General features: G+C 45.7%; 1 protein-coding gene across 1 annotated transcript; it reads left to right on the forward strand.

Moving 5' to 3' along the window:
* Positions 1 to 606: 606 nt before the first annotated feature.
* On the forward strand, positions 607 to 23,702 carry LRP11 (LDL receptor related protein 11). Its single transcript, XM_080663624.1, has 7 exons — positions 607 to 1,577; positions 4,874 to 5,031; positions 8,277 to 8,418; positions 9,627 to 9,752; positions 10,439 to 10,639; positions 15,770 to 15,865; positions 22,031 to 23,702. The coding sequence occupies exons 1-7, from the start codon at positions 971 to 973 to the stop codon at positions 22,183 to 22,185; spliced, it is 1,485 nt and encodes a 494-aa protein (XP_080519750.1). The 5' UTR covers positions 607 to 970; the 3' UTR covers positions 22,186 to 23,702.
* Positions 23,703 to 23,733: the final 31 nt, after the last annotated feature.

Below are 23,733 nucleotides of genomic sequence, written 5' to 3' on the forward strand. Positions count from 1 at the left end.
CTGACCATCTAATGCGGAGTCACTGTACGCCAGGACAGTCATGTCAAGTACTGTGCCAAGACCGAGGGAATGACGTGTAACGCACCACACAAAACCACAAGTCCGGACACCTGCATAAGGACTCCATCTGGACACCGATATGAGTGGGACCTCCGCTCCTGGTGGGCAATAAGGACTTGGGGCTCCGACCTCCCAATGCTGGAGCCTGTCTGCAACGCGGGCAATGCTCGGAGCCCTGCCGCACTTCCCCCGCCAGACGGGTGCGGTCGCCTGCGGTGCGACCCCCGCCCGCTTTTCTCTCCACCTGCAGACCCGCCAGCGGCTGGGAGTCTGCGCCTGATGATCGCTTTTACGGAAGGCTCCCCCTCTCTGTGTGTGACCTGAGTGTGATTCTATTGGCTTACCGGGGAGGTCTCCCCTAACAAACCTGGCATCTTGGAAACACGCAAACGCCTGAGTGACTGTGCGGGACGGCCCCTAGCTCAGGACAAGCACACTCAGCCAGGGGAGGCGCGCCAGAAGTCTACTCAAGCGCAGCTTCCCTTTCCCGGCGCGGGTAGAGGGTGGGCGGGGAGGATCAGCCGGAGGAGCCAGGGCGGAGCTGCGGGCGGAGGGCGGAGGACGGAGGGCGGAGCTGCGGTCGCTGTTCCTGGTGCTGATCCGCGGGGAGGCAGCTTGTGGCGCCGTGCGCAACCAGGGTCGGAACAGAGGGTCGCAGGACCGCGAGGAAACCCTGGAAAGGACTAGCTGCAGTGCCAGGCTGGGCCGGCGATGCCCCCCGCTGCTGCGATTTCTTCCGGCGACCGAGCGCCCCCGGCCTTGGGGGCGCATCCGGGCCCCGAGGAGGCCGAGCTTTGAGGCTCGGAGGCCTCCTTCCGCCGCGGCCGCGCAGGAGGGCACAGGGCCGGGGTTCGCCCGCCCTTGCGCTCTGCGGCCCCGCTTCGGCTCGCTTCCCCTCCCGCCGGCCGCCATGGCCTGCGCCGCCCGGAAGGGCGCGGGCTCGGAGCGCAGGCGGCCGCCGCCTCCGGGGCTGCGCGCGTTGCTGCTGCTCTGCCTGTGGCTGCCGAGCGGTCGCGCCGCCGGCCCTCTCCCCGCGCCCCTCTCGGGCGTGGAGCAGCTGCTCGGGGAGTTCCGCCGGCAGCTGCAGCAGGAGCGGCCTCAGGAGGAGCTGGAGCTGGAGCTGCGCGCGGGCGGCGGCCCTCCTCCGGGCTGCCCCGGCCCGGGCGGCGGAGGCTACAGCGCCATGCCCGACGCCATCATCCGCACCAAGGACTCCATCGCGGCGGGCGCCAGCTTCCTGAGCGCGCCGGCGGCCGTGCGGGACTGGCGGCAGTGCGTGGCGGCCTGCTGCTCCGAGCCGCGCTGCTCCGTGGCCGTGGTGGAGCTGCCCCGCCGGCCCGCGCCCCCGGCCGCCGCGCTCGGCTGCTACCTCTTCAACTGCACGGCGCGCGGCCGCAACGTCTGCAGGTTCGCGCTGCACCGCGGCTACAGCAGCTACAGCCTCGGCCGCGCGCTGGAAGGGCAGCGAGACCTGGGAGCAGGCTTCGCGGCCACCGCCCGGGCCTCGCCGCGGCTGGGTAAGCAGGCCACTGGGGAGGCCGGGGCCAGACCGCTGGGGCCCTGCTGTCCTTGCACCTGTTGGGTGGCTGCCTCTGGCAGACCCGCCTGGCAGGACCTCTGGGCACTCCTCAACCAGGAAACACCTTGTTCCAACTTAGCCTAGGTGCACGCATCCGGAAGAGTGGCTTTCATTTCTCAGCCATAGGGATGGTTTCGGGAAAATCCCAGCTGATGAAGCAGAAATAGGCACCAGCAGATTGGGCAGAAGCAGGCACGGTGGGCTGCTTCTGTAATTTTTTAGGCTTCGGGATAGAGGCTGCACTGGGAGAGGATTCACGGAAATGCAATTTAAAGGAGAAAAGCTCAGAGGGGAAAAATTTTTTTTTACCCATAATATCTAAACCTCTTTTTTAGTCTGACCTCACTTTTGAATCTTGACTAGGAGGCCCTACTAATTTCTCAACCTCAGCTATATCATTTGCACCCACCCGCACAGTATTGATTCATATTCCAGAACCTCTTGTCATTCAGGATTTGTTTGCAGCAGTGTTATAAATCAGATGAGTGAACAGTATTATTGTTCTTTATATAAAATGCCGCCTTGCTATGCTCCATCAAAATTGGTGTGTCTTACCTCTGTAGGTCTTACCAAGTAAGCTTAGTTTTCAAAAGAAATCAATGTTACCATGGTACTTAACATTGGTTTATTACATTTTTATGATACAAATTCAAAATTACATTTATCTTGTTCTTTCTCCGCAAGTCAAATATTTTTAAGTAGCATGAACCTGTCCTCTTCTTATCATTTGTTTATTTTAAGGCCTGTTTCTGGGTAGATAAGCTCTGGCTCATTTTAAAATACATTGTACAATGTGATTTGCCTGGACTTGAACTGAGGGGGCATTGTCTCTGTTATTTCAAATATAACAGGGATCAGTTTAGAGGCTATGAGGATTTTGCATCTCTCAGCTCACCTAAAGGATTAAAAAAATGACTTTTTTTTTCCTTCCTGGAAGGCAAGATTAACTAGTTTTATAATATGTGTGATATTTCAGCACTTTCCTGATTCTTCCATCTGAAATCTTTGGGGTTAAATTTTTGCGGGTTTAAAATCTGTATATCATTAGCATCCATAACTATTATGGCATATAGTTATATTTCAGTATTTTAAGATAAATTTCAGTGCATTTGGCTGCTAACCCTGAAGTCTTACTGCTGAACGATATGATGCTTTCCAGAATTGGAACGTGGTAAACGGTCGTGTGGAAAGCCATGAACCTTCCAGAACCAAAGAGGAGTTCTCTGTAAACCTCCCTGAAAGGGCCCATTGGTAATGCAGTTGTCACTCTCCCCTTGCCTGGGAGAAGCAGAATAAAGACATCAGGCGTGGATCTGAGTTACAAGTCCTCATTGTTTTAAGTGACTGTAAAAATGGGACTCATTATGTTCTCAGTAGACATATGTGCCCTTTGGCACTATCAAGTGTGGGTGTTCCTTGTAACATGCTCATTAAGAAAGGCCTCTCCCCTTGCGGCTGGCAGCAGCATTCTCATTCGGAAAAGTCAGAGCTCAGAGAGCTACAGTCCCTCACATTAGCCCCCTGTTTCTGGGCCTTGAGAGGATCACTAGATGAGAAGATAGGGCCGGACAGGTGGTGGGTCTATGAACATCCCGGAGGGAATGGCAGCTTGTTGGGGGCTTTTCTGATTAGCGTTCCAGAAGAATCTTTCTAGCTGTCATGTATTGAGTGACTATGCATGGTTGCCTCTTGGGAAACTATTAGGACTGCAGCCATCCTCACACCTCAGGCACTGGAACCTCTAGGACCCTCAGAAGTTTGCTTAGGAGACAACTTTGGCTGTGGAGGAAGAAAGACAGTACCTTCCACAATCATTCAGACTAAGTTAAGGAGGAACAAGTCCAGGGCAGCATTTGGATCGGAGCTTTGGCACTGGAGGACAGAGCAAATAGTAGATGCCTTTGGGTCAGCTTACTAATAGGAAGCTGGTTTGGCTCAGTGGAGACAGCCTTGGCCTGCAGACTGAAGGGTCGCTGTTTCGATTCCAGTCAAGGGCACATGTCTGGTTGTGGGCTCCATCCCCAGTAGGGGGCGGGCAGGAGGCAGCTGATCAATGATTCTCTCTCATCATTGATGTTTCTATCTCTCTCTCCCTTCCTCTCTGAAATCAATAAAAACATATTAAAAAATAAAGAAGCTTAAACCAATGAATATATTCACAACTCTGCTCTTAGAAATGCAGCTTCTCCCATCAGTCTTCACTGAAGCCACCCTTAGTTAGGATTACTATTTGAGTAAGGGTGTCCCCAAAAAATGTATACACACTTTAATAGCTGATAGCTCAATTTTGAAAATGAAATGTATTTCCATACGCACTGGCTTCATAATTATTCAAAGCATGTGTATACATTTTGGGGGGACACCTATGTCAGTAGCCTTAAATTATTTAGTTCCATTCTAGATCGCAGGTAAATACATACTTGTTTTGCTATTAGGGAACAGCTCAGAAACTCAGTGTGCTGGCTCCTGTTGTAAAAAATTAGTTATCAGAAGCTGTGAATTTCCTAGGTGAAAAATTAGACTCTATACCAGGGGTGGGCAAACTTTTTGACTCGAGGGCCACAATGGGTTCTTAAACTGGACCGGAGGGCCGGAACAAAAGCATGGATGGAGTATTTGTGTGAACTAATATAAATTCAAAGTAAAGGAGCAGAGGGGAGAGCAAGAGAACCGGATAGAACAGCCGGATCCAGCCCGCGGGCCGTAGTTTGCCCACGGCTGCTCTATACCATTCTATGTGGGCTTTATTTTGTATGGACCCAAGAACTTGCCTTAACTTTCCAAATTTATTTTGCGTCCATTGAACACTTTATGTCACTCCTGTTTTAAGAACTTGCGAATAAGAACCTCTATATCAGAGGTGGATTTGTGTTTTTTTAAGGTTTATTTCCAGAATGTTTAAAATTAATTCATTTAACAACTTTGAACATAGGCAGTTTATAAATTAAGTGAAAATTTCAGTCTAGAGAATAAAACTACCGATTTATACATTGGAGGGCCTAGTGCACTGTTCTGCTTATATTACAGCCAAATTCCAGATTCATAACTTGTTGCTGTTTTATTTATTATGTAAAGGGAATGCAATGAAAATCGATAAAAAATAACTTTCAGTTGCTATATATTTTCTTAGCAGTTCTTTGCTGGACTAAATCTCTTGTAGCAAACGAGATGCCTCTTAATTAAAATTATAAAAACGAGGGCACCATCTCTCCTGTGAATTCTTTTCTTTCACAGAAAAGGATGAGCCTCCACTTAGCAATGCCGGGGAGGATGTGGTTTTGCGTCTGCCCACCGACGGGCTGGTTTTGGATGGCCGCGAGAGCACAGACGACCACGCCATCGTCCAGTATGAGTGGACACTGCTGCAGGGTGACCCGTCAGTGGACATGAAGGTAATCCATGTCATCGTTGTCATGAAAACTGATGTTTCAGGGAAGTGGTCTTTGGTAATGTCCTTCCACTTATGCTCCCAAAACGCCTTTTAGCTAGCAGAACAGGTGTAAAATGGAGGACGTATCAAAGTGACAGCCCAAAAAATGGTTTGGTCTAAAAATTTACTTTTCTACTGAGTCAACAGTGCTCCTGATCCTTTGTTTTGAAGCTAGCTTTGTTCTTGCTGCTTTTTTGCTGGCTTCCCCAGAATACCAAAAACCTTCGAGGAAAAGAGACTCCTGCTTTGTTTGAATGACTCAGATTACTGCTTAAAAATTTTTATTTCTTCTTTTCTTAGTTCAAGATCCAGGTAGAGAATTTGAAAATTACAAAGGAGTATAAAGAGGAAAATAACAGCAGAACGAGCCCATTCTTCACATGATCCAGAAAGCAAACATTTTACCTAGCAGTTTGGGCCTGTTTGAGACAATGAGTGACCACGAGTGGGAGACGAGTGGCTAAGTCAGGTGCTCCACCCTGACTTTCATCAGGCTGGGCTGGGCCCCGCTGCAATTGCTACCGGTGGGACTGAGCTCCATGTCAGCGGCTGCAGACCAGTATGCAGTATTTCCTGGCTTGGGCAGATAAACTTCCTCCAAACCACTTCAGTTAGAGGAAGTGGGGGGAATCTGTATTGGTTGCCACAGCAAAGTAACCCAGACTGCTTGGGTTAAACAACCTGTGTTTATGTCCTCACAGTTCTGGAGGGGAGAAGTCCAAGGTCAAGGTTCCAACAGGGTTGGTTTCTCCTAAGGCCTATAGTTTCTTCTTGACTTAGAGTTGGCTGTGTTTTTCCTTCCTGTGTCTTCATGTGGTGTCCCCTCTGTGGGGAGCCACTGATTTGTATTCTATTGAGATTGAAACAAAAACAATCACCTGGTCTTTCAAGACTGATTTATGTATACTGATTTACTGAGTGGTTATGCAGTCTTAGAATTGGGCTGGGCCCTTGTTCCACACGGTACCCAGCCTCCCATCCATATCCCATCCAGAGCCCCTTCTGTGACATACCTTCCAGAGGTCTCCCACTATCTGCCTAGATATTTCCAGATATGCACGCTCACTACTTCACCTCAGGTCCTATGGCATCTTTAATCAGCTGTAATTATTGGGCACACAGGATAGGCCTCCCTGTTACTTCTGTGTATTGGTGCTGGGTGTTCTCTTTGGAAAAGCATTGGACACATCTTCCTTTATTCTTAAGAGTCCCTTTAACTCTTTGAAAAAAAATGAATGTCACCACTTGGAATGCTTTCCTCAGAACACAATATTCCCCCTTCTTTCAGATGAATTGATTTCCAGACAATCCACCACCCAGACTCTTCTGTATTTTCTCAGACTCATCCACACGCTTCTTAAAACCTGACACCCCTATTTAAACCCCGTATGTCGACTGAAGGTGTGTGTATCTTCCTGACACAGACGTCAGCTCCTGTGATCCCGACATTGTCTCTACTTCTATTAGTGAAGCTTAACTTACATAAACTGTTTTAGTAGCTGCGTCATGGGCATGTGGAGTTTTCCATTGGCAGGATTACCTGGAACCTGCTTCATCTCTTACATGAACAGCTGCCCTGGTGGCCTCCCCATCTTGTTGTGTAATTGACTGATCGAACCTGAGTGCAGGACCTAATATTTACCCTTTTCACATCTCAATAGAAATAGCCTAGCTGGTGTGGCTCAGTGGTTGAGTGTCAAACTATGAACCAGAAGGTCACGGTTCAATTCCCAGTCAGGGCACATGCTAAGTTCCAGTGCACCCAGGATGCTGAAGGTCATTACCCAGGTCTGGCTCCAGGCCTGGTGTTTCCCGCATTGGAGAGGAGGGGCCTGGGAAGGCATCATAGCCCAGGGACAGGGGATGCTCTGTCCTCCACCCTGAGTTGGATAAGGCTTCCCGCCAACCACAGGCCCACCGTTTCAGAATGACACTGGTGTGCTGAGCGTTGACCTCAGAGGCCCAGCAACTCGCTCCCCTTCAGAGAGAGCTCTGGCCCAGCCTGGTGAGCACGGTGAATAGACGCCCATGAGGGTGATCAGCGGGGAGTAGGTAGGGGAACTCAGACACAGAGACAGAAGCCAGGGAAGTAGGCAGTTCAGAAGACAGGAGTGGCCAACATTGTTAAATACAGTAAGGCGGCCAGTTTTATTTTCTGAAGAAAAAACAAAGTCAAGAGGAATAAGTATTGACCTCGACGCTAGGGGACCCTTACCAGGTCAGTTAGCGAGTTTGACCAGCACAGTGCCTGGGGAATGGTGGAGAAAGAAGCCAGATGCGTAGGACAAACAATCAATGGAAAATGAGCAAATGAAACAGCATGTGCTGCATGGACAGCCCTTCCAAAAAAGTTGAGTTGAGCCGAAACCGGTTTGGCTCAGTGGATAGAGTGTCGGCCTGCGGACTGAAGGGTCCCGGGTTTGATTCCGGTCAAGGGCATGTACCTTGGTTGCGGGCATATCCCCAGTGGGGGGTGTGCAGGAGGCAGCTGATCGATGTTTCTCCCTCATCGATGTTTCTAGCTCTCTATCCCTCTCCCTTCCTCTCTGTAAAATATCAATAAAATATATTTTTAAAAAATTAAAAAAAAAAAAGTTGAGTTGAAGTGAAAAGGAAATAACACTGTGGCTAGAGAGGATCTGGGGAGTTTTTATTTCTCGTTGTTTGTTAGGTCAAGAGAAACTTGAGCCTCCTAATAGCAGTGAGGTCTTAGAAGGAAAGGGGTCAGGGACTAGATGGAGGGTGGAGTGTGAGACGGAGACAGGTCCCCTAATGACGGAGGAAAGGAGGTGATGACGGTACAGGTACAGGTACCGTGGCAGTGACTGGAGGAGCCGTGATTATAACCATACTTACGGTCCTAATTTTCTTCTGGAACTAGAGGGGGTCTCCTGCTGAGAAGGAGGGGCTGGCTGTTGGGTGTAGAGCTGGGAAGAGGTGCAAGTTTGGAACAGTGGCTGTTGAGGACAAGTGAAGGGTTGTCAGTCAAGGGTATTGTCAGTCCAGATAGCACTGGGAATTGGGAGTTCAAAGTAGGGCCAACGTGCCAGAGTGGGGTATGGCTTAGTAGCCCGCAGCCCTGGACAGGGAAGGGAGAGGCTGGTCATGGGGCTGCCACGAGGAGGACACTGCTCTCCAGTTCAGGACGACGCGGGACTCGGCCTCACATCTCCTAACCAGATGTGATGCTTCCTGTTTGGGCGGCAGGTGCCTCAGTCAGGGACGCTGAAGCTGTCCCACCTGCAGGAAGGAAGGTACACCTTTCAGCTCACCGTGACGGACACTGCGGGCCAGAGGAGTGCCGACAACGTCTCGGTGACCGTGCTGCCCCCGGCCTTCTCCACGCGAGGTGAGAAGGAAGTTTTTCCCTGGAATTCACAGAGGCCAACAGAAACCAGACTTGTAAAGAAGGGTGGGACCAGGGTGGCATTTTATATTCTAACTACGCATTCCGCGGGCTCTTCCCTTTTATTTTTGGCTGTTGTGGACTGAGAGAGTCTCTACTAAAAAAGTGATCACAAAAGTAGCCCCTTTATGCTTCAGGCCAGCCACACCGCTGGGCTGAGGTGGGAATAGACTGAGGGCCGTGGGACCCGGAGCGGCTCCATCGTTCTTTACCGGATTTCATAAAAGACCATCATCAGGCTTTTCCAGGAGAGGATCTAGTTTAAAGGTGTGTGGTCTGTCTGATATGTACGTTCAAGCGTGCAGCAAGGAGTACATTGAAGACAAATCAGCCCTAGCCGGTTTGGCTCAGAAGATAGAGCCTTAACCCCCCACTGAAGGGTCCTGGGTTCGATTTTGGTCAAGGGTACACCCTTTGCAGGCTTCTAGCCTGAAATCTTTTGTCTGCATTCCCAGTGTCAGGAACCCCCCAGTTGTTATGTAGCTGAGTCTAGTAGAGTGGGCTTACTCTGGAGTGGGGAAATGCCTTTTTGGGAAATACATTGTAGCTCCTATGAATTAGACTGCGGATTAAAAACACCTAGGAGCTCCAAAAAGGAGAGAATTTCATTATTTAGAGAAAATACATTCATACCAGCCAGTATCTTAAGATTCTGTTTATTCTTTACAGCACCAAGGAGGTATGGTAGTCACCAAATAGGGTTCAGTAGTAAAAAGTTAATCTCAGTAAAAGTCATTGCTTAGGAAACGAGACTGTAAGACACAGCATGTGTAAAATGGTGTATCGAATACAATGGTCAGCCACCCACGTGCCGTGCAGGGGTGCATCTGACCAAGAAGGTGATGGGATGAAGGAACTAACGCAGAGTGAGGCCCAAGTGAGGAGGCCCAGGTCAGGATGGGGAGGACCAGAGCTGCTTCCTCTCCCATCCCACCTCGTGGCAATGTCGGCGTGGAGAACAGCCCTAAAGTGAAGGCCGGGGGATTCCTGAGAACTAAGTCAGGGGCCTCTTGCTCCAGCTCCGACTGTTAGGTGCTTCCTTCTCTGTATCTCTTCACCCACATGCATTTCACCACACGACGCCGTCAGTTCATCCTGAGGTGGAAGTCGCTCTCCTGCAGTCCTGTGACTGGAGTCTTGTCTGTGAACAGGATGCTCGAAGGTGTGCTCACGCCACCACTTCTTTTGTGACGACGGCTGTTGCATTGACATCACGCTGGCTTGTGATGGAGTCGCGCAGTGTCCTGACGGATCTGATGAAGGTTTCTGTCAAAATTGTGAGTCGGCTGCGTGGCCTGTTGGGGCAGAAGGGATGCCCGTATTCTCATGATAACATGCTAGTCAATATAACTCTTTTTCTGCCCGGTTTCAGGTATAACTTTATGAACAGGCTTTGCCGTAAATGAAGCAGCGTTTATTGAGTCTCTAATGCTCGTTACAAAGGTCAAATAGTCTATATTGCTTACATTTTTCAGAAATGGTTTGCACTTTTCCAAAAGATTCTTCGCCATCGGAAAAATGCTCTATACTATATGCTTTTTAAAAAACTGAAGTGAGTTAACATTTTGTTTGGATAAATTTTTTAGAAAATGCATGACAGACTGTGGTGTGGCTAAGTCATCTGCAAAGCAGTCTCATGTCGTATGCATACACATGAACCATAGGAAAGAAGAAAAGCTGCAGAAAATTAATGAAGTGTTGGTTTGAGGAAGGATGAGGAATCTCACAAAGTTTAAAGGTTTTCTCTTTGTCAATTTATATGTGACAGAAAGTTAATTACTAGAAGAAAGATCACTCATTTGAAAACGAGAGAGAGGTTTTTATGAGACTCTGACATGTCTTAACTGGGTATGTTATTATTCCCAAATACCCATGACTTCAAATCTACCGCAGATTTCGTAGTTTTAGTTAAAGCTCAGAAAAGAAGCCCAATAAACAACTAACTAGCTCTTGCACGCTTCAGTGAGCCTTGACCGGAAGACGGAGCCTCACACGGTGACTTCCCAGCCTAGAACCATAGCAATGAGCAGAGACGCAGCAGGACACTTGTTGGAAAAGTCTCAGGAAGCCGCTGCCCCACACCGGCCACCTGCGTTACCAGACACGGAGAGGAATCATTCCACCTCCTGGGGACCAAAGATTCAAACTGGTCCTGTGATGCCAGGTAAGGGCTTGAGACAGGTTCTCCACAAAGAGCTTTGATTTCTATAAGGACACTTGGCTCAAAATTAAGGTTATATTTGGAGAGTGATGAGGAACTATCTTAAAAGAAAGAAGAAGCATTACAATGAAGAATTTGGCCAAAAGAAAAAATAAAACCTCCCATTTGCACTGATTATTTTTTACTAGAGGCCTGATGCACGAAGATTTGTGAAAGAATGGGCCTTCCTGCCCTAACCGGTTTGGCTCAGTGGATAAAGCGTTGGCCTGCGGACTCAAGGGTCCCAGGTTCGATTCCGGTCAGGGGCATGTACCTTGGTTGCGGGCACATCCCTAGTGGGGGGTGTGCAGGAGGCAGCTGATCGATGTTTCTCTCTCATCGATGTTTCTAACTCTCTATCACTCTCCCTTCCTCTCTGTAAAAAAATCAATAAAATATATTTAAAAAATAAAAGAAAAAAAGAAAAAAAGAATGGGCCTTCCTTCCCTTGGCTGCCGACACCGCCTTTGCTCCAGCCCAGAGCCACCTTTCTGCTCTGGCCCGGAACTGCCTTTCCACTTTGGCCCGGAGCCGCCTTTCCACCTTCCCACGCTGCTCAGAGGCACAGAGCGGCTGGGGTGGTGCGGAACGCCTGCAGGGTGGTGCGGAATACCCCCGGTCGCTCAGCGCCTGCATATGCAAATTAACCCACCATCTTTGTTGGGTTAATTTGCATACTCCTGACTGGCTGGTGGGTGTAGGGAAGGTACGGTCAATTAGCATGTTACACTTTTATTAGGTAGAGAAGATAGTAAGAAACACCTACTAAATACAAACATACATTCATACCTGGATACACACTCCAGGGGTATCAATAATCAATACATTTATTTGTAAAAAGTTAGAGATTGAAACACCTATATTCAGGCAGCTAATGCCCTAAGTGTTAAATTCTAGGTTATTTTGAAATGAAGCAGTATAATACTTATATGTTCATGTAATCCTCTTCACACTAAGCAAGTGAAAATGAAGGAAATAATATGTCATTTTGAGCCGAAACCGGTTTGGCTCAGTGGATAGAGCGTCGGCCTGTGGACTGAAAGGTCCCGGTTTCGATTCCAGTCAAGGGCATATACCTTGGTTGCGGGCACATCCTCAGTGGGGGGTGTGCAGGAGGCAGCTGATCGATGTTTCTCTCTCATCGATGTTTCTAGCTCTCTATCCCTCTTCCTTCCTCTCTGTGAAATATCAATAAAAAATATATTAAAAAATATATATATGTCATTTTGAAATGGTTGCATGTGCTGGTGATTCAGTGTTATGCCTCCAATCTAACTAAATCTGTAACTTTTAATTTTTAAAATAAGGCTAATAAGATTTTTAAATACATCCACACTGTTGAAGCATTATAGGATTTTATCATTTTAGGTTAATTTTTACTCATTTATATGTGCACCATTGTATGATATAAGAAATATAGACCATCACATTTATGCTTTTGTGAATATCTTTTCCATACTCAAACTCTGCATACATTAATTAAACTGAAATAATCTATCACTAGTTTGTTAACTTCTTTGTGACAATTTTTTGTTCATTGCAGAAGGTACAGAAGATGCAAATAAGAAAAAAGGAAATGACTAAATATCACCCTTTATTGAAAACAAATTTTAATGTTTTTGTATATTTGCTTCCAATAATTTGTTTATATACTTTGTGGATTTTAAGTGCTTCCATACAAATATGTTTGCAAAAATTCCATAGGGGGCCTTTCTTTTTCAATACATTTTTACTGGTTTCAGAGAGGAAGGGAGAAGGAGATAGAGATAGAAACATCGATGATGACAGAGAATCATTGATTTGGGTATGTGCCCTGATGGGGAATTGAACCGTGACCTCCTGGTCCATAGGTCTATACTCAACCACTGAGCCATGCTGGCAGGGCTTTTTGCTTTGACTGTTTAGCTTATGTGCCCTTCAGAATTGCTTTGGTCAATTCCTTGTTGATACTGCCACCTAATGGGCAGATTAGTCACTTCAGCCCTGCCTTGGAATTTTTCGTTGTTTTCTCTACATGGAGCCACCTAAGAAACAATCAAGGGAAACCAGGTGTTTCTGGCAGGAGGCATGAAGAGCTGACGGAGAGAAATGAGTTTTCAGAGACCAAGGTAGAGGAACTCTTGCTACGTTACTGTGTTAGGCCCACGTGAAAGCAGTTCCTCATCAGTTAATAAGGGATTTCAACCAGATGCCCACGGCCCCATCCAGCACTGAGAGCCTGTTTCAGGGATGTTAAGTAGCCTGAAGTTCATACAGCACTTCATCAGCCCTAATCTGTGCTAGATATTGCTCGGTGAGCCTGTCACTGGGGACCCTTAGAGCTTAGGAGAAAGAAAGCAGAAGTACATGCCCGAGGAAAGGGGGGCATGGCGTGCTCCAGAGGGCGCACACACCGGGTCCTTGGTCTTAGGGTTTTTAATCTGTTGTCTAAAGGCAGGAGTTTAGCCTGGCTGGTGTGACTCATTGGTTGAGTGAGCATCAACCCATGAGCCAGCAGGTCACGGTTCAATTCCTGGTCAGGGCACATGCCTGGGTTTCAGGCTCAATCCCCAGTAGGGGGCATGTAGGAGGCAGCAATCAATGAATCTTTCTCATCATTGATGTTTCTCTCTCTCCCTTCCTCTCTCTCAAATCAATAAAATCCTATTTTAAAAAAACAGTAGTAAAAAAAATAAAGGCAGGAGTTTCAGGATAGGTCTCAGGGGGGGGGGTCTCAACAGACGATTCCACAGCTTTCCAGGTGTGTACTTTACTATGCTAATGCATCAGGATGAGTGTGTAGGGGAGTTGGGGATCATTCCCTGGTCAGCGTCACTGCCTTCTTTACTTTTATCTTGGGTTTGTCTGGCTTACTTTTCTGGTTGTTGTTATTCCCTTTACTGCATCCGTTCTGAGGTTTGGCTGGCACTAATGGCACCCCTGGGCCTGTTATCTATCTCCCGGGACCAGGTGATTTAAGCTACCTGCTTTCTGGTTGGGAGGAGAGATGTAAACCATCTGCTCCTAATTGTTCTTGGTTAGGGAAGATAAGATCTTGCGATTTATTAGCAGGCTGTTAATTGCTTGGCCTTGTTTAACTACTTGTCTCAGTTCCCCTCATTCCACCTGCCAAGGAATTTCCTACCTTCTTACTATGTTCCCAGTGCCGCCTTCTGGGGAGTGCGGACTCAGCCTCAGAATCATTTTGAAAATAATGCTCCAGGCTGCCACCACCCGTAGGCGGGAGTTGCCACCCAGTTTGAGATATATTTGCAATCTCTGTTTCATATAATGAAGCCTTTGACTTGGGCTATGAAGATGTAAGGAATGAAGTTTCAGAGATGCAGAGAGATTAGATACTGTTATAATATACATATTGTATTTTCCTAATTATTAGAGTGATGTGTTTATAGTAGAAAATTTGGAGAATCTAGCAAAGTTCACTGTTAACATTGTTACATTTTCTTCTGGTTACTTTTTTTAAAAATATATTTTAACTGATTTTTTACAGAGAGGAAGGGAGAGGGATAGTTAAAAACAACGATGAGAGAGAAACATCCACCAGCTGCCTCCTGCACACCCTCCACTGGGGATGTGCCCGCAACCAAGGATGTGCCCTTGACCGGAATCGAACCTGAGACCCTTCAGTCCACAGGCCAACGCTCTCCACTGAGCCAAACCGGTCAGGGCTGGTTACTTTTATTTATACACATATGCACGCACATTTATTTGCTTTTAACAAAATTAGGATATTATTTTTACAAAACTTACTTTTCTTACTTACGAGCATTTTTATGTGTGACTAACTATCCATCAAAAAACACAACGTTTGAAAATCCAGGGTCAAAGAAATGGGAAGGATGGAACTTCGAAAGTGTCGGAGAGGGCCCTCAACAGCGCGTGGCTTTTGTTTAGACAGCAGCCCTCTCTCAGCTTCCAATTTTATGTGAGTTGAAATGATGTTATATTCAGCATAACATAGATTTAAAAATACATTGTTGTTCCTGACCTATGCCTGTTTTACAAGAATCAACAGCTAGGACAAAAAATATGAACAAGTTAAATGTTCTGCTGCCTCCTTCCCCCACACACGTTTTGAGGATAAGAAAAATTAACTCATTTTATACATACTGAGGCGATACCAAGATTAATGCTAGTAATGTAGCACAGAAAGTAGGAGAGGCAGTCTTTCATCTGTCACATTGGCAGAGGTGAAAAAGTGTAACAATTACTGCTTAAACGAGTACAGAGAAGCAAGTCTCATGCACTTTTGGTGGGATTAACTTTATAATTTTCCACTATCCAGATGACATATGATCCTTAGTAAATTCACGTATATTTTTTAATACAAATTACCAAATAAATGCATAGAGTCCCTTTAAATAGTCTTGTTTCAGTTTCAGGTGTCCTGAACATTTCTGTTGGTGCCATATGAGTAAGGAAGCTTTAAAATGTTTGTTTCCCCATAACATTCCTCATGTTAGCTGATCATTTCTAATTCATAGACATTAAGCCTTATATTTCCAAAAAATCGCACTTGAAATCACACCACAGCGTGAGGGTAACGTTACTAACTCAATAATTATTGTCAATGTAACAAGCACACAAATGCTATAAATTACTAGAGAGGAAATGATAGAATGGACCGGCCATTGCTCATTAGAAGAACCTGGGATAAAAATTCTAAGATTTTATCTTTCTTAATATCTCCTCTTAATAGTATACTTAGGGTCAGGTGAGAAAGTGAAATAGCATGTCCCTGTGCCTTTTGTATGCTCTGTTCATTTTTTAATGAAGAAAAGTCTTTCAGGACTGCTTCTGCTTTCCATTGTGTGAAGTTCAGAGACTACCCTGGACTCCTCTGGCTGAGTCCCTTCCTTCCTTCTCTGAGGTGGAGGTGGGAGTCCTGGCACAATATGCTTGTTCCCCTCCCTCTGTCCAGTGGTTTTGTACTAGCCACACATTCTGCTGGGTTAAATCGGTCACATTACTTATCTAGTGTAATGGTGATAAGCATAGGCCTATGCTCATTAGAGAAATAGATGCTGTATATTCATGTCTTTTTTCTAAAGTTTCTGATGTACCCTCAATATGTGTTCTACTTATTTTCCACAGATAGCGATTCCTCGGGGAAGAACAAAAAAGAAGAAAATTATATTTTTGAGTCAAAGAGCAATCGAGGAGGAGGGGAACACCCAGCCCCAGAAATAGGTAAATATATACCTTGAAAATGCATTGCAGAGTATAAAGATTTGCAGAATCACATACCCTCTAGCTGAGGATACCAGAAACAACTTCTAACAGCTCATGACAAGAGCAGTGCTTTGTGGATCAGAACTGATTTCTCATCATCTCCTATATCAAGCTTCACCTTTGGGCACTTACACTAGTCACCTCACATTTTGAACCTCAGCTTCCTCTTTTATAAGTTGATTGGACTAGATAATCACCATAGTCCCTACCAGGTGTAACCTTCTGTGAAGAGTTATGTTCGTGGCATAGTGGTTAAGAACAACATGGCAGGTTCGGATCTTTCTCCACCACCTTGGGCAGGTTTTCTTCTCTCTCTGGTCTCAGTTTCCTCAGTGTAAGATGGAGCTGATAACTACACGTGCCCGGAGTTGTTAGGGAGAATACACGGGACAGTAAATACAAAGTACTTAGCACAGTGCTTGGCTTATACAATGATGGTTATTATTACTGAGTTGTGATACAGAGTAAAGTTCTTCGAGTACCCAGTTCTCCAAGTGTTCTGGTGACAAAGACAGAGCCAATAGGAACAGGGAAACTGTAGGAAGTAGGGGAATATTTAGTAAATGGAAGAAAAGTCTCATCATTCCATAATTTTGGCTGTTTTTAACTAGAAACACTTCCTACATAGTCCTGTAGGAACTCAGGCTTTAGTCCTAAATCCCCAAACTAATTAGTAAAAATTTAGGGGGAAAAGATGATTCTTTTTTTTAAAAAATATTTTTTTTCTTTAAAAAAATGTATTTTATTGATTTTTTACAGAGAGGAAGGGAGAGGGACAGAGAGCCAGAAGCATCAATGAGAGAGAAACATCGATCAGCTGCCTCCTGCACACCCCCCCTGGGGATGTGCCCGCAACCCAGGCATGTGCCCTTGGCCAAAATCGAACCTGGGACCCTTCAGTCCGCAGGCTGACGCTCTATCCACTGAACCAAACCGGCTAGGGCCAAAAGATGATTCTTTTTTTTTTTTTTTTTTTTTTTTTTAAATATATTTTATTGATATTTCACAGAGAGGAAGGGAGAGGGATAGAGAGCTAGAAACATCGATGAGAGAGAAACATCGATCAGCTGCCTCCTGCACACCTCCCACTGAGGATGTGCCTGCAACCAAGGTACATGCCCTTGACCGGAATCGAACCTGGGACCTTTCAGTCCGCAGGCCGACGCTCTATCCACTGAGCCAAACCGGCTTCGGCCAAAAGATGATTCTTAAGTTATAGATCTAAGTTGAGAAAACTTTCTTTACCTTAGAGTATCTTTTGTAATATTTGGACAATATAAAGGTGTGCCGAGCTAGCACGGCCATGGGTGAAGCTGAGGGCAGGCGGTGAAGGATTTAGAAAAGACAGACCAGAGAAAAAAGCTGGTGTAAGTGAGACGCTGACGCTGCCCTCTCTGATGGAGAAACGGCGCCCCGCCTGCAAGGCGAGTCTGTATTTTATAGCCTGATCCCACAAGGCAAAGGGCGTGCTTACAACGTTCTCGCGGGTTTTGAATCTACTCAGTTACATGCACCTGATCCAGCTTTGTTTACTTGTTGCACCTCCCGCAGCCCATATCACTCAGCCACGTGGGGCCACAGGTTCCGACCATAAGGTCAAGCTTACAACTGAAGCCTTTGGCTCTAATTGTGCTGGGACTTGCACGTGGCTTTGCCAGGAGAGGATCGTGCCCTCTCATTAGTCCCAGGCTTGAACCTGTGCAAACGCTGTAGCCGCTCTCCACATTAAAGTATAATTTTTAAACAATGGATGGCCAAAATATTCCAGATGTCAAACACATGGATGCTGCCCAGTCTGCTGTCCTGCTGACTCACGCTGACCCAAGATACTTGAATAAAAAGAGCCACTCCTGGTCATATGAACAGAATACCCAATTCGCCCCCTTAGCTGGTTTCTGAGAAAAATATCATGATGTGGTTTAAAGGGGGTTAGAAAGTTTTAAATCTCAAAGAACCCAAACTAAAAACATTGAAGAAGTACTTTAAAGTCCAGAAGAATTTTCTGTATTCTAGCAAGCACTTTCTGGGAGATTTCATTGTCCTTGTCATCAAAGCAGTAAACAGGAATCAGATTTGACAGTTCAGCAGCCTCCTGTCTGACTTAGCCAATAGAAAATGCCCCTAGATCCGTGGTCGGCAAACTGTGGCTCGCGAGCCACATGCGGCTCTTTGGCCCCTTGTATGTGGCTCTTCCACAAAATACCTCGGCCTGGGCGAGTCTATTTTGAAGAAGTGGCGTTAGAAGAAGTTTAAATTTAAAAAATTTGGCTCTCAAAAGAAATTTCAATCGTTGTACTGTTGATATTTGGCTCTGTTGACTAATGCGTTTGCCGACCTCTGCCCTAGATTGTATGTCCGTTTTACTGTTCCCTGTAGCCTAAACACTGGTGCTCATTCTTAAGGGCAGCCTTTAATCATTTTCCTGCCCTGAACAAGAGGTTGCTCCGTCTCTCCTTTGTCCCATTCCTTTGTAACGTTTCTAACCTACGTGGCTGGTACTGGCAGACGCAGGGGGAACCGATATCTTCATGGCCCTTGGCCATTTCAGAACTGCCTTCTTCAGGGTGGCCATTAGGAAACTTTAGTAGCCAAAGCTCAGCTGTCACGTGGAGAAATTCTGCCGTGATTATAGAGTCCTGCGGAGGGGCTGCTGTACGTGGAATGTATGAGCCAGCTCTAGAGGCAATGCTAGACCGTTGGTTTATCACAGATTTTTATCTCCCACAATTCTCTACGGAATACCAGCCTTTGTTTGGTACCCAACAGTCACTACCTCAGCGTCCACATCCCCTCCTCCTGTGCCCAGACACTTCCAGACCCAATCTTCCTCAGTGCGATTCTACAAATATACCAGTAGCTGAAACGCCGTTGGTATGTACTCGGCTCCAGGTCCTCCACTCTACCTGGAACCAGTTTTAAGCCTGGAAAAATCAAAGCTATCAGGAGTGAACTTCCTCAGCTCCCTCCTATTGTAAGGTCTTGTCTGTTTGCACCCACCATCTCTTCCTTTCCTCTAGTACTAACGAGATGTTCCCTCTCCCAAGGTCAGTCCCTCCCCCAACCCTGATGCAGCCCCTTCTCAGGTACATTTCTCCATCATGTATTAACCCTCCTGGGTTTTGTTTGTTATTTTTTATTGATTTCAGAGAGGAAGGGAGAGGGAGAGACAGAAACATCAGTGATAAGAGAGAATCATTGATCGGCTGCCTCCTTCACGCCCCCTACTAGGGGATCAAGCCCGCAACCTGGGTATGTGCCCTTGATCGGAATCGAACCTGGACCTTTTACCGATGTTCTATCCACTGAGCCAAACCAGCTAGAGCAACCCTCCTGTTTTTAATCTGTTTCTTTACTGGCTCATTCCCAACAGCTGCAGCCACATTCCGATCTCTCCCAATACAATGGTGTCCCTGGGTTTCTAACTGCTAAGCCCAGTGGCCTCTGAGGCTTCACCTCCCCAGACCTCTCCTTAGCACCTATGCAGCTGAGCACTTTTCTCTTGACATAGTCTCTTCCTTCTGCTTCTAAGACACCCTTTCTCTTGGTTGCCCTACCATTTCTCTGACCTGTCTTTTCCTCTTCTTTCCCATTCTCTCCTTTTGTCTGCCCCCTTAAATGGTGGTGTTTCTCAGGGCCTTATTCCCAACTTCCTTTCTCCCTGGCAATCTCACCCACTTTCGTGGCTGCAACCACCACCTTGATGCTAAAGGCTCCCACATATTTAGGCCCGAATAACCCATAAATATACTAGAAAACCACCCGGGTCACCTCTAGGAATCTCAGTTTGAAAATGTCAAAAAATAAACATCTCCCTTGCCCACCCAAAAAGATCCATCATCCATCCAGGTCACTCCAGCAAAGATCCAGTGAGCTAGATGCACGGACCACTCCTCTTACACCTGCTTTCTCCACTTAATGTCTATCTCCCCAGACTTGAGGTCACTAGGCTTTGACCCTCTTTACCTTTTGGAGCGGTATTGGACCCCAGTGGTCCTGGAGCTGCACTGTCTGGGGCTGTGTCCTAGCTTCACCACTTAGCATACAGATTTAGACGAGTCACTTAACTCTCGGTGCCTTAGTCCCCTCATTTGTAAAATGGGGATAAGAATTCTACCAGCTCATGTGGTGGCTGTGGGAATTAAATGAGTGAAGCGATAAAGCACTGAGAACAGTGCTGGCACTCTTCAGCATCAGCTTATTATCCTGGATGAGCAGCACTTAGCTCAGTGTCAGGCACCTGGCTGTTAACTAATGCAGAAAGAATGAATAAATGGAAGAAAAGGCTATAGAATCGGCTTATGCAATGGAGATTTTGCTCCTCTAGTGCCACCAGTTGGCAAGACCCTTAGAGCTAAAAATAGCTCCACCATCTCATCTGCAAGCCTGGGCTGACTAGGAAGTAGGTCAGACTAAAAATAAGGCCTCCTGCGCTTGACAAGACTGATCTGCTTTTTTTTTAGTTTGACTTTTTAAAATTCCACATGTAAGTGATATATAGTAATGGTCTTTGTCTTATCTTAGTAAATAAGCCGTAGAGAGCTAATGCACGGTATAATGAATATGGACAGTAATATTGTACTTTAATGATGTAATGTGATAAATATTGCTTCAATGCACTATATAACAATATATAAGTGTATCATCCAGCTGGCATGGCTCAGTGGTTGAGTATTGACCTGTGAACCAGGAGGTCCCGGTTCAATCCCAGTCAGGGCACATGCCCGGGTTGTGGGCTTGATCCCCAGTAGGAGGCGTGCAGGAGGCAGCCGATCAATGATTCCCTCTCATCATGGATGTTTCCAACTCTCTCCCACGCCCTTCCTCTCTGAAATCAATAAAATATAATTTTTAAAAAACAATATATAAATGTATCCAAGTAACAGGCTCTATATCTTAAATTTATCAAGTGTAACGTATCAAATTTATCAGTCTTTTTTCTTTTTTAAAGAAAGACTGATCCAGGGCACACCATGTTCCTCCCAGACTCCTCAACCTTTCTAATGCCGCGACCCTTTAATACAGTTCCTCATGTTGTGGTGACCCCCAACCATAAAATTATGTTCGTTGCTACTTCATAACTGTAATTTTACTACTGTTATGAATCGTAAATATCTGTGTTTTCCAATGGTCTTAGGCGACCCTGCTAGCGGTTCTCAACCTGTGGGTCGCAACATTAGAAAGGTTAAGAACACAGAAAATTACATTACGATTCATTAACAGTAGCAAAATTACAGTTATAAAGTAGCAACGAAAATAATTCTATGGTTGGGGGTCACCACAACATGAGGAACTGTATTAAAGGGTCGCGGCATTAGAAAGGTTGAGAACCATTGCTCTAAAGGCTGCTTCTAGTCTGGGTGTGTAGGAACAACCCCACAGGAAAACCCTGTTCTCCTCCACTACCCTTAGCCAGAATTACACCAGCATATTTTGAAGTTAATTCTCAACCAGGGTTCTACTGGCTGAAACTAGGTTCCCTGGATTTAGAAAAATAAAAATGTAAAGTTTTAACCAGAAATCAGTTGTCCATCCTTTTTTTCAGAGGGAATGATCATGTGTGAATCCATAAATGTCACCTGTTGACTGCAGTGAAGTTTCCTGTGGTCACAGTGTCTACACTTGCCTGCTGACAGGGTGTCCGTTACAGTGGACATGAGGCTGATCTGAATGCACCATTTGTACCCACTGATGCCATCAAATTCTGTAGGAACCTGGTAGAAAATTTGGGTATAAAGAAGTCTGGGTTTGAGACCTCAACCTGCCATGTACAAGCTATGTGCTCTTAGGTCAATTAATCTCTTGGCACCTCAGTTAATCTGCAAAATGCTGGTAATACAGTTATCTGTCTACTTAAGTGAGTTCTTCAGATTAAATGAAATAGCGCATACCAAGTGCTTATCCAATCACGGACCCACCACCAGGTTGCCAGGCCAGTGTGGCTCAGTGGTTGAGCATTGTCCCATGCATCAAGAGGTCACTGGTTCAATTCCCAATCAGGGCTCATGCCCAGGTTGCAGGCTTGATCCCCAGTAGGAAGTGTGCAGCTGATCCGTTTCTCTCTCCCCTTTCTCTCTAAAAATCAATAAAAACACTGCCCACCCTCTTTACTTCCACTGTTTACAGGTGCTGTGCTGCCGCTGACACTGGGCTTGGCCATCACTGCGTTGCTGCTTCTCATGGTTGCTTGCCGACTACGCCTGCTCAAACAGAAACTGAAGAAAGCTCGTCCCATTACGTCTGAGGAATCTGACTACCTCATCAATGGGATGTATCTCTAATAAGTGTAACTTAATAGCTGGGGCAAGGACGTTTCACTTATAATTTATACGTATACTGGGTTTTGGATATTTAGAACATTTTTTTTTAACTGGGCTAAGTATGGAAAACCCAGAAGATTCTACAAGCCCCAAACCTTTGTTCTTGTTTATTGTAGAAATATTTTCCTTAGAAGTATGTGAAATATTTTGAAATTTAGAGGAGTCCATACAGTTAAAGACTTACAATCTAATTCTGACTTATGTAAGCTGTTCCTGAAAACAGAAATTTGTAGTTAGCCAAGACAGAAAATTAAGTATCCAAGAGGTGGCCTTAGAACGGCAGTGTTAATTACTCCGTACTTTTTAGAAGCCATGGGCCCCTGGCCACCCTGTGCCACATCGTGCACGGCTCCCCCTCGTCCTGTGGCCCTCCTATTGCTCACTTTACCCTTCCATAGCTCTCCCTTCTCTCCCCTGCAAAACCTATTTCTGAGAACGGATCTCAAGTGAGATGTTTCCACCGCCTCTGACATCATGTCATGTAAGTGGCTGCCTTATTAGGCTGATCTTTGGGAGGAAAAACTCAGACGGAATTACAAACAGCTCTAACATGGGCATGAAGTGATACAGGAAATCAAGGTGGAGGGAGAGAACCTGGCAGGTCAAAAATTTTAGCCAACTTCGCTGAGGGCGAAGTGAGCAAGGACGACTACTAGTACTTTCTTGCGCCTACTCCACACTGCTCAATGGTCCAGCACACAGCAGCTCATTTTTATAGTCACCAGTGCTCAACATGAGCCTGTATCGATGGGAGAGGAAAGTGCATTTAAATTGAAAAGCAGAATGATGAGTGGATTTCTGGGTGCTGCTTTGGTAAAAATGTCACTTTTACATACTAGCTGGTTGTTTCATCCACTGGAATGAGCAGTTTTTCCCATTATTTATTTAATGTTACAATGTGCAATCAGCTGACGCCAGGCTATGTATTCTCAGAGCATAAAGCAGTTTTGCACAAATTCATCTTTATAGAAAACTGGCATGTAGTTTAGCATCTCTTCTTTTTGTTTTTGTTGTTGTTTTTTGGGTAGGATTTTAAAGGCAAATTATTCTCATCATCACCTAATGCCGTGTGATGCCTGTCTGTACTCACATGATGTTCCTTTTTACATATGTGTTTGTATTTTTGTTTTTTACCGTAAGTGGCCAATCTTTTCAAATTCTAGGACACGTTTTCAGAATGAACCCGAGACAGGTTGTTCCTTTAGCAAAGAGCTTAATTTGGGTTGGAGATATAACTGAATACATTAACAAATTAACAAAAATGGAAATTGGTTCTTTTTATTTCCTGAAAAAGTCAAGCATTTTATTGAGTTTAGAATTGAGCAAAGATTTAATTTTTCCTCAAGGACAGGTTAGAGAAATGTCTGTGAATGAACGTAAGTTGTTTGTACTCTCTACGGGATGCTGTGCCCTTTGCTTTCTAAGGAAGGATGTCACCTATAGCCATACCCAATAAAATAAAATTGTCAAGGCATGTCTTTCAGCACATCTTTTATCCACGAAGAAATT

Source organism: Plecotus auritus (assembly GCF_963455305.1).
Source record: "Plecotus auritus genome assembly, chromosome: 4".
Lineage (NCBI taxonomy): Eukaryota > Metazoa > Chordata > Mammalia > Chiroptera > Vespertilionidae > Plecotus > Plecotus auritus.

Coding starts and splice junctions, on each gene's coding strand:
- LRP11 (XM_080663624.1), top strand. CDS start 971: ATGGCCTGCGCCGCCCGGAAGGGCGCGGGCTCGGAGCGCAGGCGGCCG. Junction 5,032..8,276: donor ACCCGTCAGTGGACATGAAG/GTAATCCATGTC, acceptor TTTGGGCGGCAG/GTGCCTCAGTCAGGGACGCT. Junction 15,866..22,030: donor ACACCCAGCCCCAGAAATAG/GTAAATATATAC, acceptor CACTGTTTACAG/GTGCTGTGCTGCCGCTGACA.